The 17,722-nt window shown below is 34.7% G+C and overlaps 2 protein-coding genes and 1 long non-coding RNA gene across 8 annotated transcripts in view; 1 reads left to right on the forward strand and 2 right to left on the reverse strand.

The window, feature by feature from the left end:
* The window catches only part of LOC138939979 (uncharacterized), a 128,316-nt gene that overhangs the window by 81,515 nt on the left and 29,079 nt on the right, over positions 1 to 17,722 (reverse strand). The gene's annotated exons all lie outside the window — the stretch shown is intronic.
* Positions 1 to 17,722, forward strand: part of LOC138939976 (uncharacterized) — a 156,520-nt gene that overhangs the window by 43,003 nt on the left and 95,795 nt on the right. The window lies entirely within an intron of this gene.
* Positions 6,433 to 16,220, reverse strand: LOC138939890 (chymotrypsin-1). Its single transcript, XM_070308185.1, has 5 exons — positions 16,145 to 16,220; positions 12,676 to 13,029; positions 12,173 to 12,402; positions 11,866 to 12,004; positions 6,433 to 6,482 (listed from the first exon to the last, which is right to left on the reverse strand). Exons 1-5 carry the CDS (start codon positions 16,218 to 16,220, stop codon positions 6,433 to 6,435), a joined length of 849 nt encoding a protein of 282 aa, XP_070164286.1.

Genomic DNA, 17,722 nt, shown 5'->3' on the forward strand with positions numbered 1-17,722 from the left:
TTCGCGAACACGTGAATTAGCTGCTGAGTAGATATAATTTCTCAAGTTCCAACAGCGCTTGATCCCCGGAGAACTTCCCGGGAAATTGCCACCCCCCCCCCCATTTATTCTCTTTCTCATCTGTATTCCCATCTTTTCTTCGGGAGTCATTCCACAATCAATGTAAAAGCTTAACGCCCTCTTTACGTTTCTCTCTTCTTACTTGTATCCGCGATCGTTAAAGAAATATTTCCGCAGGCTACATCGAGGCGGATCAATCGTATCACGTAGCCAGCATAAAAGGTAAAAAAAAAAAAAAAAAAACACTGTTTTTCTCCGCCAACGTGCGCACCAGTTCGCCCGAATAAACAGCGAAGTAGCTAATAAAAAGGTGGACGGTGCAGGGTAAGAAAGCCGATCATCGAGGGAAAAATTGTAGTCACAAAAAGGGTGTAGAGAAAAAGAAAGAGAGATAGAGATGGAGAGAGAAAAAGATGGAGGGGAAGAGGGAGAAGAGAAGCAAGAAAGAGGGAAAAGCAGGTCGATGTGAGCAGCGAAGGGGATGCAATCTATAGCCGTAGGGTTGCTGAACTTTCCAAGAGTGTCAGCCTGAAGCTTTATGCGTCTGCCTCGTCCGTTTTCTCTGAATTTGCCTTTCTCATATACGTTACATACGTATACGTACATGCCTACGCATATGTACAAGTATATATATATATATATATATGTCTTGAAACCGCTCTCTCTTGCTCAGCTAGTTTACGCGTTTGGACGGAGGTCAAGAAAAGACAAAGGACGAAACGTCCGTTTCCGGTAACGGATCGGCTGGACACGACGGAAATTGGTTGCTCTCGTCCTAGGAGGCGTACGTGTTAATTCACCGGGGAGAAATACCGGATGGGACATCTCCTGGGGACCTGTCACGAAATATGTCCCGAATCCATGAGCCATTTTTTTTTTCCGAGAGCCTCTCCCCTTCTTTCTTCCCGATATCCTCGCCAGAATTCTCTCGTCGAGAATTTCCATGATGGATGGTTTGAGAGTAGGGGAGGTTTTCGACTAATTCTACTTTGGGAACCCTTATCAGGGTATATACATGAAACAACAATTTGCACGACTTTTGGAAATTTGTTGCTGTTTATCGGGAGTAGCAAACATGATATTCTAAGATGCAGCAAAGACAGTGCATGCAGTTTTTCTTGCTTACTTGTTCTCGCAATCAGACACGAAAGAAATGAAAGGGAAAGAAATAAATGAAATGCAGCAATGAAAAATTTTCGCGAGTTAGTTGACTATAGTGCTCGAAAAGTTGTTGCGAATGTCGCGTCTTACGCAAAATTTGCATCTTTCAGTTTCGCGAACTTTTTTTTTTTTTTTTTTTGAGGTATTTGCTAGACAATATTTTATACAGCAGAACAAAGAATATACAAAACGTAGTAGATAAAATTACTTCTAGTCTGAATAGTCTCATACGCGTTTTTTTAAATTTTTTTAACGGGAACACAATCGCCGAAGTTCTTTCAGACAAGAGAATTCTATTAGATAACTATTATTTTATTAAAAAAATAACAACATAGGGGAACACATATTTTTTTACGTGGAAATATTTTTTCAATACATTAGTATATAAAAATTTTTAGACAGAAAAAGTTATGCTCGTGAAAACTCGTGAGAAATTGAAATTAATGAATAAGATATAATAATAAAATATCTGTTGGATAAATAATTCTTAAATTATAGGATATGATATACAAAAATACAATAAAATTTTATATTATTTATTATATCTTAATTAATTACTTTATTTGATATTTTTATGGTATGTTTTTTTATTAAATATTTTATAACGTTTAAGATACGATTCTTTTTTTATCTTGAAATAATTGACGCAGAGAAAATAAAGTTCTAACGTACGATTTGTCATCTCTTATAATGTCGTGCTAATTGAATAATTTGAATTGGAAACTCGAAAGATCTTTGAAAATAGTGAACACGTACGGATGCATAACGGAGAGGAATTAAAAAGACTCTCGCGTCTTTCCGAGGGAAAAAAGATAGAAGCTATTTGTCTCTCCAAATCCACTTTTTTCACGCTTATTCCGACCGACGTTTTAGCAACAACCCCCATAATGCGCTTGATTTCTTGCGGATTAGAAAAATTACAGAATGGAGTGGAAACGTGTTCTGAGATACGTATTCCTTTTCTCAACCATTTCCATTATTTCTTCTTATCTCATATAGCGTTTTTTTATTCGTATACCCAAAAGTATTTCTAGTATTTTTTTGCTATTACAATTATTTAATAATAAAATTTTTAATAATTATGTTACTTTGTGTGTTTTAAGAATAAGGATAAATGTGTTTTAAGGATAGGATAACCTTACGTTTTTAAATTGTAATTTGGTAAATTAAGATTTTATTTTGTGAAATTAAAATGTTCGGACATTTCATATGATGCAACAATTCAATATAATAAATGAGTTTGAATACAATGGTTAGGTATTGTTTGTGCAATATCACATTTGACAGTTTTGCTCCGCTATTATCAACTTATCATTCAAGGACTAATAACTAAAGGATAAATAGAGCATTCGCGCGAATATTAAATTTTCTTTTTTTCTGAGAAAAAAAATATATATATATATATACCGGTATACATTCGAGAAATTACGTTATCTCACATTGACGCAGCTCTTCTCCAACTCCCATTCTCCTTCGCTTATCTTCCTTCTAATCATTTTCATTTTGCACTTTCATCGCAACAATAACTCGAGCAATCGTATTGCCAGAAGAATTCTATTATTTCCATTATGCTGTGCGGCGGCGCGGAATCGAATTAGGCAAACGTATAACGGATGCGGGGAACGCATATAGAGAGGAACAGTCGCGAAAACGGCGGAGAGAGCAAGGGTGGCTTTCAGCGGTTTAGGTCCTGATAAAATGCGATAACGGAACGTGGTTTCCGCGTATGTATAACCGCGGGGAACGATGACACCACATCGCTTTTGCCGTCATGCCGACGACTCGCTTTCGAGTCCTCCTTCCGGTCGGCGTATCAGCTCTTTCTCGTCATCGTTTTGCTCTTTTCGGCGTTTACGCCAATATCAATCCATCCGTCGTATCTCTCCGAAGATCGGAAGGGAGAAGACCGTACAGAACAATTGAATGACTACATTTGCCTTTGGCCGCATTTTAGACTTTATTTATTTCCATAATATTGCTTATTTTTGTTAGGGAAGATTTTTGCATTACATCTTCTTATATTGAATGATCTTTTTATAGAATAAAAATTTAGAAAGATATTATATATATATATATATAAGTAAATATAACTACGATTATTAAATTTTGACGTTAGATAATTTGATACATTTTATGTAAGAGTATATTTTTCTTAATTTTTACAATGCTTTTTGAAAATTTAATGTGTTTGAAAAATTTGCACCTTCTTATCTCAAGTTATTTGTCCGCATATTGACACAAAACACACTCTTTTACACTTTACAATCACCGCTTAGAGATATCGCCAAAACGCGCGCGATAGAATCGAGAGTGTCTGGCGCCATCGGCTATTTGTACTACTGAAAATCAAAATCCTTTCTCTCGAGTATTCCGGAAACTGATTAGTATCCATGACTTTTACTACTGCCAAAGTACAATACAATGAGACTACTCGTTTCATTGTTTCTAAACGTACGTAAAAACGGACTACAGCGAACGTAAATACTTTATTTCTTCTCTCGAAAAATAAAAAAAAAGGAGAGGGAGAAGATAAGAATGAAGACGAGAAGATAACCCGTTGATTCATTTCGGCAACTATATCAAAAACTATAGATCAGAATCAGACAATTCGAAGGCTTCCGGAAATACGAAATCTAGAATAATCCACGAATATTCTAACAAATTTATCATTGCTATTATAGTATTTTATTATTCAATGATAAAAAACTGCGATCTTGCATCATTTATGTTAAAAATAAGAATTTGTGATATTTCAGACACACAGATACACGTATAAGTGACAAGAAAAGTTACAATGTCAAAGAACGGTACATGTTTGAGATTTCGCGTGTAGATTTTGCTCGTGTAGGATACCCTTTCCGCGCTGAATCGCTTCCGACGTACGATTTACTTCCCGTTTCGTTCGTCTCTTTCCGGCGATTCTCGTATCTTCTCGCTATATCTTTTATGTCGACGATCGCTTGATTACAGAAGTTACAGACTCGAAACGCGAGTCTGCATTACACACACAGTGAAATACAATACATGTATCGTACGGCAGTCAGCACAAAAGCCCGCTGGCAGAGAGAAAGGGGAACGGAGAAGATGGATATTACGAGGAAATGACGTACCGTTCTGCCGAAACCGTCATTCGTGAAAACCGACCGGCGGTGGTTTCGCGCGAAGAACCGTCGAAATTGCGACCGACTTTCTGCAATCGCTTTAAAAGGAAATCGTAGTTTCGCTGCGAGCTGCCCTAAAGCATCCTTAGTACTGGTTCGATCTATTTTTATCGTCGGCATGTATATCGTCTTGATTCTTCGTTCAATTTTCGCAGCTCATTTTATCGGGTTGTTGCGTATAAAAACATCGGCGATATCCAGACATCTTTTCGGACAACAAGATATATGTAAATGAAAAAAATTTATTAATGTTATAATTTTTCATGTTTCTCAGAGAATGGAGATTCGTTTCCATAATTCTTCTTTCCATTAAATGTAAAAAGTTTAGAAATGAAAAATCAGAAATACGTTTTTATACTTTGACTCGTAAAATGGTTACTAAGGAGACCACCACGTAACAATTTCGTTCTAATTCTGCATCATTAAAATTTATTCCGGTCTCCGGATGACGCGGTCATTTACATGTATCACTCCGGCTAACGTGTCGCGTTCAAGCGCGACGAGTTTCACCGCGCTGTCATAATCGATTAGAACATTGTTATTTTCGCATATATTAGCTCACATCAGCGTGGCGCGGTGTTCGGCTTCCTGAAAATCTGTCACGTATCTGTTAAGCCGGCTAATGATTCGGCTAATGATTCATCAACCGAGTTTGTTGTGAAACATTTATCTAACGTTGACGCATCTTGCCTCGCGTTCCGCCTCAGTGCGTATTGTTGCGGCCAATGTGGGATAACCAAAGTTTCTAGCTCATTAATTATCATCTGGCTTATGTATCACGGCATCATCGTGTCCAAACGGACAAAATACTCTATTAATGTTACCTTAATTTATAAAGTTAGCGACGACGGTCGCGATTGACGGCACCATGAGGATGCAGTTTAAGCGCGAATTTACGGATATCAATATTTTTCATTTAGTAAAGAAAAATCTAAGCTTCACAGCCTTTTTTTTCTACACACAAAAATAACTTTGTATATAATTAAAGGCCATTATATATCTTAATTGTTTTCCAATAATTGACTACTCGTGATGTTATAATGATTTTATAAATATAATTTTATATCCTAGAATTTTTTATTAGTTAGATAAATTTATAGTATATATTTTTATCAGTTTCTTATTATTTAAAAATTATTATGTAGATCTATTTATATAACCGATGATCTCAATTATCTCGTTTGACCCTATGTATATATATTAATCTATTATAAATGTTCGTGGAAAGAGGGATGTCCATCACAGAGCGGGGTTAATCCGCGGGTTAATTTAGGCAACTGCCGCGATAGAACCGCACAATTAATAGGTCCGCGATGCTCGACATTGATACGCGAGCAGCCGGCGTGATAACGTCTGAGAAATAATGAGCGCAGGAGCGAAGGCGGATTGTTTAGCGCGACTTGTCGCGGGGAAGAAATTAGGTGTCAGCTTTTTTTATCGCACTTAACGTACAGCATCTTAATGAGGGGCGGGGAAAGGGGGGAGAAACGTGGCCGAGGAAATACGGAAGGGCTGCGGAAAGGCTCGTTGTTCGCGAAGATTTATGCGCGCGGTCGTTTATGGATCGACGAGACTAATTGCGATGGGCGATATTAACGATCGAATGTTGGAATTATTTAATAGGATAATTGTTAATTGATATACGCGGTGTGCGCGAAATCCGGCGCGCGGGTTTGCATAGTACGCATGTAATTACATATGTAAATACATATGTAAATAAATATATATATATATATATATCGGATATCGAGCGGCTGTGAAATATAAGCACTGATGGAATATAGAATGTAACCGAGAGATCCGTATTCCTGCAAGTATCCTCCTACCGACATCGCCTACACGATACATTGCAGTATTAATTATTTTTCGATTATTCGAGATATGGAGAAAATTATTATTTTACTGCTCTCGTTATTATATATATATATATGTAAGCGATATATATGTATAAAGATATTACATTCTTCAATAATGAAAAATATCAGCAGCATTGCGTAAAAAAAATCTCTCAAGAATCAAAAGGATATAAGAGGAGGAAACATGAGACATGCTAAAAAATTTTTTTTTTAAATGTTAAATGTATAATTTTACATGTGTAATCTACATATAATTAAAATGAAATAATAATGGATATATTGTATCTCTCTTTTTTTCCTCTATATTAAAAATTTTTTTTATACTAGAAAATGAGACAATCCAGGCATCTAGTTGCAATTCAAATGAGCAATGCACATCTGCGCGACGCTGTCGATGTAAATCACGTATTTATCCCGTACGATAACGAGGTCGGAGTTCAAGAAAGCGCACCTCGGTCGTTATAACTTCGCGAACGTCAGAGATTGAGAGGATGAAAGAGAGGGAGAGTGAGAATCCACACCCGGTCTGAATAATAATTCTGTAGATATTCTTCTTTTCCCCCATTTTCTCTTCGACTCTCGATGGTCGGGAGGTTGCGCCTCTCGCATCCTGACCCATTAAACTTACTTTTCTCCTCGTTCGTCTGTATCCTCTAGTTCCCTTTCCCTTCCATCGGAAAATATGAGCCGTTGATTATACCGGATAAAGTCCGGATGCAGATGCAGCTACATCGCGTCCGGACGTACGGCTCGATAACGGCGTGCTATTTTGCGATTGCTGTCTCTGTTTGATCGGTGCTTGTAATAAATATCATACAGCGAATTGAAAAATCTGAACAAGTAAATTGCTTCCCTTTCTTTACTTCCATCGCCATTTGTCGAACAATAACTGCACAAAGTACAGCTATAAAGTTCTTGAAGCGCGTAAAATCATTTTTAAATTTATTTAAGGATCGCTGAAGTTTTTATTTTCTTGGTTCGATAATATCGGGGATAATTTCGTATCTGGTTTTTGTTATGTGAATCTTAGGGGAATTTAGTAATTATATAATTTAATTATATAACTGTGTAAATATAATTCTTTTAATGTGCTATTTTATTTTACTTCTCTAATAGTTTGAACGTAGGTTTAAGTATAGCAAACAACTTTCTGATCATAATCATTCAAAACGCATACGAATGCATCAATTGCTATCAATTTGCATCGAGAAGCAGATTGGCAGGAAGCTCTCGATCATCAGTGGCATATCTGAAGATGTAATATATCTCGTGAAAACGTCGAGAGAACTCCTAGGAACCTATAAAATTCGACTTCCTATTCCGCCACCGGCTCTGTACTATATCGAATCCTCCAGCACGAACATTGGCGCATTTTCGTTCGTTTCACCTCTTACTTCGCCGTAAAATTCCTGTAATAAGAATGATCCCACCGAAATCCGTCAAACTTTTTTATTTTTCATTCAAGAATTTCGATTTTGCTTTCGTTACTCATTTGTATCCCTCTTCAATCTAGCAGTTATATAAAAAAATATCTGTTTTTTTAAAGGTATTGTGCCTTCTGTCATTGATTTTTCATATAAAAAAGTTAAAAAAAAATGGAATAATATTGTCGGTTTAAGAAATGCTTGAATGTTTTAACATCGATTTTTTTTTTCAGTTTTATACTTTACATATTTCAATAATTTTCAGATAAAATGCAATATAATACAAAATAATTTCTTCTCTTTCTTTTCGCAAGCTCTAATATTCTTATTAAAAAATCAATATATTTTTTTATATACGGTTCACTATTTATCAATTTTATAACATGAATTGATCTGAATGAACTTTAATGCATTTTCGCGAAATAAAGTACGAAATTTGGGAAGGATTTAAACATATCATGAATATGAAAGAATAATATGTTGGATGTGGATTTTTCCTTCCATTGCAATCGACTTATCGAATGAGACCAGGTCAAGCCGAAAACAATATCTGTAGAGTGTCGACTTCGGGATAGACGTTGGAGACAGCTAACACTGTATCCGAATCCGGGATCAAGCCTTCGTCCGAGTCGGTCGATCGTAAAATCTCGGGCGAGCTCGACGAAACTTAAAGCCGCGTGTAGCTGTTCAAAGCTTACATGTTTGCAAGTTTTACACTAAGCGCCTGGAACGCAATTAAATGCTTAATCTGTATAAACTCTGACGACAGTGATACATTATATTATCTTCACACAGAGTCTTCTCTCTTTACCTTTTTTCATTATTTATCTAATACTCTCAATGTTTCCAACACTTCAAAAGTTAAAAAATTTTGGCAAAAATAAGAAGGAGGGAGAAAGAGAGAAACTAACAATAAGTCGAAATAGTAGTGCTTACGTTTTTATCACATTTCTCTCTCTCTCTCTCTCTCTCTCTCTCTCTCTCTCTCTTTCTATATACAATAGATCAAAAGAATTTTAAAATGTGAAATTTATCTTTAAGAATTTACTTTTGAAATAATGATTATTTATATCATGATCACTATATTTATAATATGAAAGCTTGAATGTTAGATATTTTTTTATTTTATAATTAATAAATGGTGTGGGGGGATTTAGGCAGAGTATCTATGTTTGGCGTTCTTGCAGTGCATATTCCGCTTTTAATTATTTTCGGTTGACTGAAATGAGACTATCATTCGAATGTGCTGAGGGAAGATGGTATGGTGAACGATAGAGATGAGAAATGAATGGAAAGGAAATGAGGCCCGTTACGGTCGAGAATTCAAGACAAAAAACTTATGACGATCGATATTCTTTGTTTACGAATGTCGGTTGAAGATTGCAACGATTTCTGAGAAGAAGGAGAGAAATGTGCAAACTTGAAAAAGTAGCGCATAAGTCTTATTACAAAATTATAATTATAATATCGTGTCAGCGATCTTAATTTTTGAACATTTAGAATAATATGATAATGGAAATTGTCGTCGAATGGGTTAATTTAAATTAATATATAAATACGCTTTAATATTATTCTTCTGACATTCTTTTGACACTTGCAAATATCAAATTATGTGAAGAGATTCAGAATTAATTCAGAATTAATTATGGCGTTTTATATCAAACTCAACGATTAATAAATTAGAGAAAAGCTATTTTAAAAGAAGTATAGTAAAAGCTATAGTAAAAGAAATGCTTTTATTTATCTATCTATTTATAACGTTAGAAATATTGCATTTAGCAAAAAATGTGTTTTTCTAAAATCTACATTGTATTTAATATTTAATTGAACAGATATAAAGGTATGGTTGTGTGTAATTAAGTATCGGTTATAGACCTGGCGAATAATAACTCGAAAACCTGCATCGAGAAGCTTGATTTTCTAAACTAACAACTGATATTTCCTAACGAAAGGAGGAACATGGTTACAGAAATTCATATAAAGGCGCCAAACGATTTCGCTTATTCAGCATCTCGCTGAGTACCCGGTGAACTTTTAAAGGCGACGTCACAATGGCGCGGAACGGAGTGGCCATTATGCACGGTCCACGAGACCAAAATCGTATCCTGCGTGATAGCTGGTAATGACCGTGGATGGAAGGAGGAAACACGGTTATTCCCCGCCATTCCTGGAGGATGGGGTGGCGAAAAGAGGGTCCCGCTGGATAGTTGTTAACCCCCCTCGGGACAATCGCTTGTTACTCGAGTCGGGAACAAGTTACCCAGTGTCGCTTTGTGCGAACAAATTGCAAAAGCGCAATTGTCGAGCATGTATCCATCCTGTATATTAAACCCTTTTCGGCTCGGTGCATTATTATTGCGAGCGTGTAAAGCAGCAGTAATTGTTTTTGATTTACGAATATGTTAAATGAGCGAGCATTCGACCGTTGGATGCTGCCGTATGACATATGAAATGAAGTTCATGTGTCGAATCTCGTCGTGTCAATGTTACGTCGATTAGAATCATTCGTATTACGCGAACAGGTTGTATTTACGTTGAATCGCGATAGATGGACAATTAATTGTTATACGTGTTTGATTTAACAATCGTGAAACTTATCGATCACTCGATGTCAATTGCATTGTAAAAACAATCCAACAAATTCGTACAATAAGATTTAAAAAAGAAAAAATTATAATTAGTGTAAAATTATTTCATTAATTATATATTAAAATTCTTATGTATATAATGAGCACGATTTTATGAATAATATATATATTTTTTGAATATTAAAAGTTATACATATTAAATAATATTAAATCTATGCATTGACACATTGCGGTTTGTATGAGCTGAACTTTGTAAAGGACCAGTTTCTGCGCATTTTTTAGAACATATCAAACTGTGAATGCATTAATTAAAACAATTGGAAGTTTGTCCGATAATAGTGCCGCACGAGACCGAAAATATCAAAAGACATCAATCGACGTCTCTGATCCTTAACGCTTCAAAAACCAAAGACACCGGCCTCCAATTCGCGTCACGCTTATTCGCAATGTCATTTATTTCGTATACAATAGAACCATTCTCTGCGTATTTTATGTAGGTAACATTTTCATCGGTGTACTGACTTCGAGCATTTTGGCACACTGTCAAGATGATCGCGACACAGAAATATTTTTCCTTGCAGATTTATGATAAACTATTAGGCGAACTGTTCTGAAACTCTCCATTTATACTGTCACATTGATTTTCGAAAAATGATGACAATTAACGAGTTTACTAATGACTTTGATAAGGCATAAAGAAGTTTTTATAAAAGTTATTACATCTAAAAGATTTCGAGAATATGCTATTATATATTTGTATAATGATATTTACTTTATAAAAGCGTTTCATTTGAATCAGAACTTTAGGAAGAGAAATTTCATTTAATGATTTGCCATTTTATTTCGAATTCTTACATATTGCAATAATGCCGAAAGAATAATTTTGTAGCGTGTCTGTATTTACGTTAATTAATTCGTTCGACGAAACTTTCCATCTGTATTTTTCTAAATGTTCAGAAATTAAGATAACTGATACGATTGGTAATAAACTTAACATTTAATCGGAAAACTTTTCTACAGAAGAAATTTTTACAAACTTTAGAGGCAGAATACAAACGGTGGAAAGGTTCAAATGGGACATATCCGTTTAATTGGATTAACGATATCGTGTTCTACTAACTCGAGTTATTCGCTGCTTTCAAACAATGTGCAGATCGTGTGTATTTCAATTAGAAATTGATCCATGTACGATTTGATCAAATATCGAAATCAATGATATAATCCTTATGAAACAATCTTTATATTATTTAAACGCTTTTTTCAATCATCTCTTACAAATTAAATCATTCTTGGCAATTAAATCAGGTTTTTCATTCTAATAGGAATTGTTAAAATTACTGGTTCTTGCTTTTTTATCTTTCTTTCTGCGTATCATATTTATTTTGTAACATTTATTTCAAGTGGCTACATTATATATTTTTTAAATAATTTAATTTTTTTTTAATAAATATAAATTTATACATATTTTTGGAAAAAAAATCTATCTTTTCGAATAATAATAAATGTTTCTACAACATATTACCATTTAAATTATGTTACTAAAATTTACATTAAAAGTTATCGGGTGGTAAGAAATAGCATATGTGATATGTAAAATATGTATTTATAGTATCGCGAATCCATTCCGTAAATGCAGTAACTCTTGTGAATACTTTAGGAAAAGTGCTAGGACAATATGCGTCTCCAAAACTTACTATACCGACTTGAATATCCTGGCCATTCTCCGTTATTGTCAGAGGACCCCCGCTGTCGCCCTAAATACAGCATAATCATAAATCAACAGATCATATATGTATTTATGAAAAAGTACTTTAGAACTTATTAAAATTAAAAAAAAAAAAAAAAATTTATTCGCGCGCATTTGTGTTCGAATATCTTCTAAACCTGTAATATTTTATTATAATTATTGTTTATAACTTTACGTGACAAGCATCTTGTTCTAATCCTGGAGTCATGCAAATGTGCTTATCGGTGATTTTCCAATATTGGTTGCACTCCTCATTTGACATGATCGGCAATGTAGCGTATTTAAGATTTGTTGTACCACGACTAGTGATATTATCTTTTCCCCAACCAATTACGTTAGCGTTTCTATTCACCAAAACTTCACCCTCATAACTATGATCGGCAAGTTTTATGGGTTGAATAGTCGCTACAAATGGAAAAATTATATATTTGATTATTCTTATTACGATACTATTATTTCTTAAAAAATTTTAACATTACAATAATTACGATAATTATATGAAATAATTTTACTCTGTTTCTTTCTTGCTAGTCAATATATTTAAAATTATACACATGATATGAAAACTAATAAATATTAATGACAATCACCAAAGATGGCACATATAAATAATAACTATGCGATGCATAAATAGAAACAATTAAAAATAAAAGAAAATGTTAACTTAAATAAATTTACCAGAAAAAGGTATGTCACTCGGCATATGAAGTAAGGCAATATCGTTGACGTACTTTTCATATTGTGGGTGTAAGACTACTTCAATTGTAATCATTGACAGTCCGGGACCAACGAACCAATTATATCCTATGCCAGACTTATCAACGATACCAAACACGATAAGAAATATTCGTGGTTTATTTGCTACGCAATGTCCAGCTGTGAGAACCCATCTATTAGATACGATTGTGCCGCCGCATTTGTCGATTACACCGTAACCCACGAGTCTGTGTACTACTGCCATATATGGGTACTGTCCGAGTTTCGCAAATGACCCACCCGATATATAAGGAGTCAATTTTGGAACATCCGTTGCTTAAAAAAAAAAAAATAATAATATCACACACACACACATTAATATATAGAAAACTACATATAAATATATACAATACATATTAGACATATTATTTAAGAAAAATAATAGCACACATTAATACGAAGCTGATATAGTTAAAAATATATTCTAAATTAGAAAGTATTGCATATACAATATATTTTTCTTAAGAGTAAATTGTGCCTCAAAATATTATATTCTCATATTAGCGCGAGTTGTTATGTAAATTGGTAAAAAGAATTTAAAATTATTTTAGATATATTGTGTACATATAAAAAGTCTCTTTGTTGTATTATATTATACTTACTATTGTAATTACTTTCAACCATTTCATATCCGACAGAATCGTCGTCAGTGTAATTTATATACGTAACATTTCCTTCGGTGTTCGTTGATTGAGTTCCAGCACAATGACATATTGTTAGGACAACTACGACGCACAAGAATATCATTGTGTTCTTCACATTTATGATCAAGTATGACATGCATTGTTTTTGAAACTTTTCTATTTATACTGTCACGTCGATTTCCGAGAAATGATGTCAACTAACGATATTACTAATGATTTCGATAACGCATAAAAAACTTTTTATAGAATCTATTCATCTAAAAAGTATCAGAAAAATGTTATTGTATTATTTTTGTATAATAATGTTTACTTCATAAAAGTATTTCATTCAAATTAGAACTTTGACAATGTATATTTATACGTATTTATATGTATACGTAATATACGATACTATTGCAAATTTTCACATACTGCGATAATGCCAAAAATACACGTATATAATTTAAAGCGGGTCTGCATTTATATAATATATAAATTAGCTCGTTTGACAAAAGTTTTCATTTCATCATATTATCCTAAACTGAGGAATTAAGATCGCTGATACGGCTGCTAACAAACTTGGCATTTAACTGGAAAATCGGGAGTTTCAACAAACTTTAGAGCTAGAACACAAATGGTGGCAAGGTTCAAACAGGGCATATCCGTTTTATCGAATCGACGATTTTGTGTTCTATATTAATTAAAGTTATTCACTGATTTGAAACAATGTGCAGCTCGCGTGTATTTCGAATAGAAATTGATCCATGTACAATTTGATTAAGTATCGAAATCAATGATACAATCCCTATGAAACAATCTCTGTGTTCATTTAAACGCTCTTTTCAATCGTCTGTTGCAAACTAAGTCATTCTTAGCGATTAAATCAGGTTTTGCGTTTTAATAGGAGATGTTAAAGTTAATAGTTCTTGCTTCTTTTGTATCTCTCTTTCTGCATATATCATGTTTATTTTGTAACATTTATTTCAAATGGCTACATTATTAATTTTTTAAATAATTTAATTTTTTTATGAATATTTATTTATATGCATTTTTAGAAAAATTTTCATATCTGCTTATATACTTATCTACATATCTACTTAAATTACGTTACTAAAATTTACAGTTAAAAGCTAAAGATACTAAAGATATTCGCATATTAAAAATTCTTATCTCGATAAAAATATTTTCCATCAATTATATCAATGTATTTGTGAAATACCGATAGCCGATTAAAGGTAAGCAGTATTATTAATTCTTCAAAAAATTTATTCTCGAAAACTAATATAACAATATAAATAGAGAAGTTGCAGGAATAGTGCGCATCATAATTCTCATTATAAATTCGAAGAACGCTAAAATATATATATATTTTTGTGCATCGTAATCGACTTGACAATATATTAATATGTTCGAACTTAATCAACGAACGAAGAAATGTGCATTTATATCTGAACTTAATATCTCTGTCGGCATCATATGCGTTACATAAGCGTAATGCTTTTGACTCCCATGATAGATGCATCGGAAATTTACGTTGGCTCGATAGAATATTCTGTATATGCGACCTATTTTACCATGCATTTGCTGAATTTGTTGATCTAGCGATGCAATAATAAAGTGCCATTAACAAAAACGCGCATAACGATTAAGCATGTTAAATAAAAAGAGAAAAGTAAGATAAGCTGTTTGCTTTTAATTGTTCTAGCCAAATTGTCGCGGCTTAATTTAGAGATTCTCGTTCAATGAACGAGATGGAAATCTCGGAAAAGCAATACGCGCCGAGCACTCGACATTCACACGTGACGCACGCACGTGTAAAATAGAATCGCACGCGTTTGCGCGTGCGATCTGCATAAATTTAGAGATTTCGCACTGCTGTGTCATGTGTCCTTCCGGAAGATTCACGTCGTGTTCCGCATTCAATTACAAAGGGTAAGTGACGGGCCCTGCAAGACTCTCGCGGCGCCCTGAAAATGTATCCGGAGAGAAGGTACTTCTCCATCGCCGCTAGCGATTCGCACGGTGCAATAAAATTTCAATATTGAATATATTATACATTTTTTCTCTCACACATCTATGCGCGTTTATCGTCGACGCTCGCACGACTGAAGTGATTCAGCGAGTGATGAAGTCAGAACAGAAAATGTATTCCGTAACTCTTTGATTTTAACTTTAATGATACATTTTATGTGCAACTCTGTGTGTGCGCCTGTGACACATCGAGGTCTAAATTACTTTTTTAATATTCTGTATAAGGTTTCTTTGTTCGATGCTGTTTGCCGGTAAAAAAAGAGCCCGGCATATTTGTTTCGTAGAAAAAAAATTTTTATGCGTTTTTTACAAGTTATCCATTGTTACTGAAATTGCATACTCCCTCTATTTCATCATGCCAATATAATAATAATAATAATAATAATATTTCAACAGAATTTTATTCTGCCTTTTAAAATTTTAAAGTTATCTTCTTGTTTGAGTAAGGGTATTGTAAGGAAAGATATTGTATTGATAATTTTAATCTTCATACTCCGTGTGCTCTCTATTGATCGTTCGGTGCGATGTTTAAATCTGCACAACGCCGGTGCAACGCAATTTATTGACACACGCACACACAAAACAGAGCTTCTTTCTTTCGATTTATTTAAATGCCAATTTAAATAAATCGAAACAGTGTTATTCGACACTTCGCTCTCATTAAGCCACTTAACTTTCGCTACGCGAAAGCGGCGAAAAAAATAGCATCTATGACAAAAAGAACGATTCTATCGTACTGTGCCGAGCATGCGCCACTTGAAAACGATCAAGAGCCAAGTTTGCTGTGCCCAGGCCGGAATCCGGGCTCGACATTGCAGCTGCGCCATCGGCCGATGACGCAACTCGATTATACAGCACGCCGAGCAGTAGAATGCAGTTGCGGCTCGGATGCACAATCTCCCTCGCTCATTATTTCATTTGAAAGTACGATGCCGAAAAGTGTTGGCGAGATTGCATAACAAAACAGCGAGCGTTTTAATAAAGGTTCGCAACGGAGAATGCTGCAGAACTCCGCGAAACGCTAAATATTATGGGAAACAAACTAATTTCTTACAATAAATATGTAGATTTTATGCAATTTCCAATATCTCGTAACAGAGAGATTGCAGCCTTTATTTTCTTGGACTTGTAGCGACACAATATTCATATCGCAGTTTGTTAAAAAAAAAAAAAAAAAAAAATTATGATTATATCAAAAATGTAATTATTTATTTGATTTAATTATTTATTTGATATTAATTAATTGGATTATTTGAAAATTTGTTTTAAAATATAAGTAGATTTATGTTGTTTGTACCAAAATTTATATCCAATTTCTTATTACATGAAATGACCAAATATATTAACTTATTTTATTATTACATATTAATAATAATAAAATAAAAGAATTAAATTAATTTAAAAATTTATTCCAGAATTTATATGTAGATTTGTATTCGTTGCGTGCAAAATTTATCCGTAATATTTTGTTATTCATCGCAAAGCGAGAACTCTAACTTAGCAGTCGAGATGGAAGAAAAATTATGAGAGGCGTCTTCAAAGAGAAATATATCTACGTGAAATCGACCCTTCCCTTACAGTTGTGACTTTAAATCTACGAGTTTTGCTCCAAGAGTCACAATCGAATTTCTCGTCGCTATTTAACTATCCCCGAACAACGGGACGGGACTCGCGTCCAGGGATCGGTGATCGCCTTTGCCTTGCCTTCGAGTCCGAAATCCGGACTCGACATTGCGGCTGTGCCGTCCGATGACGCAACCGACTGGGATATATACGGTATGAAGCACAATGGCCTGTATGTAGGTCGTGATGTCAGTGCCACCCCCTCCCTACTGTTCTGTTCCTGTGGCTGAGGGTTTGCAACCTCGATCCCGGCGTGCCTGGAAAATCCCCGCGATGTCCACCGAGCGCTATCCTGTCTCCGCGCTACCAACTTCTCCGATGCTATCACAGCCAATCTGACACAGTCACATTCGCGCGGATCGCCGCAATTTCGAGTCCGCTAATGAATGCGAACCGCGAAATCCGAAAACCGAGGACGACGATCTCGGCTTTCGAAGAGTTTCGCCTTGAGTTCCCTGGGAATCGCGTGCGACGCGACCTGGATTCGCCAACGGCTGCAACTGTCACGTTATGACATTCTTCCGCCAATGGCTGCGAAAAACTTGGCGCATACTTGATTCCTCGAATCCTCCCGATGCAATTGTAACTATTGCATTTTGCATTGATAAACCAGACATTTTAGAAAGCGAGAATTTATTATCGTATAATATCGTAACGAGAAAATATTTTATATACGACTGTCGCACGAGAAA

The sequence above is a fragment of the Polyergus mexicanus genome, unplaced genomic scaffold (assembly GCF_030449975.1).
Source record: "Polyergus mexicanus isolate NDT 795.1 unplaced genomic scaffold, iyPolMexi1.0 SCAF_15, whole genome shotgun sequence".
Classification (NCBI taxonomy): Eukaryota; Metazoa; Arthropoda; class Insecta; order Hymenoptera; family Formicidae; genus Polyergus; species Polyergus mexicanus.

Excerpts from the sequence above, each read along its gene's own strand:
- LOC138939890 (XM_070308185.1), bottom strand. The coding sequence starts at position 16,220 with ATGTCGAGCCCGGATTCCGGCCTGGGCACAGCAAACTTGGCTCTTGAT. Across the intron at positions 13,030-16,144 it reads AGTGGCGCATGCTCGGCACA|CAACGGATGTTCCAAAATTG; the intron begins GTACGATAGAAT and ends TTTTTTTTTAAG. Across the intron at positions 12,005-12,172 it reads TAGAACAAGATGCTTGTCAC|GGCGACAGCGGGGGTCCTCT; the intron begins GTAAAGTTATAA and ends TGCTGTATTTAG.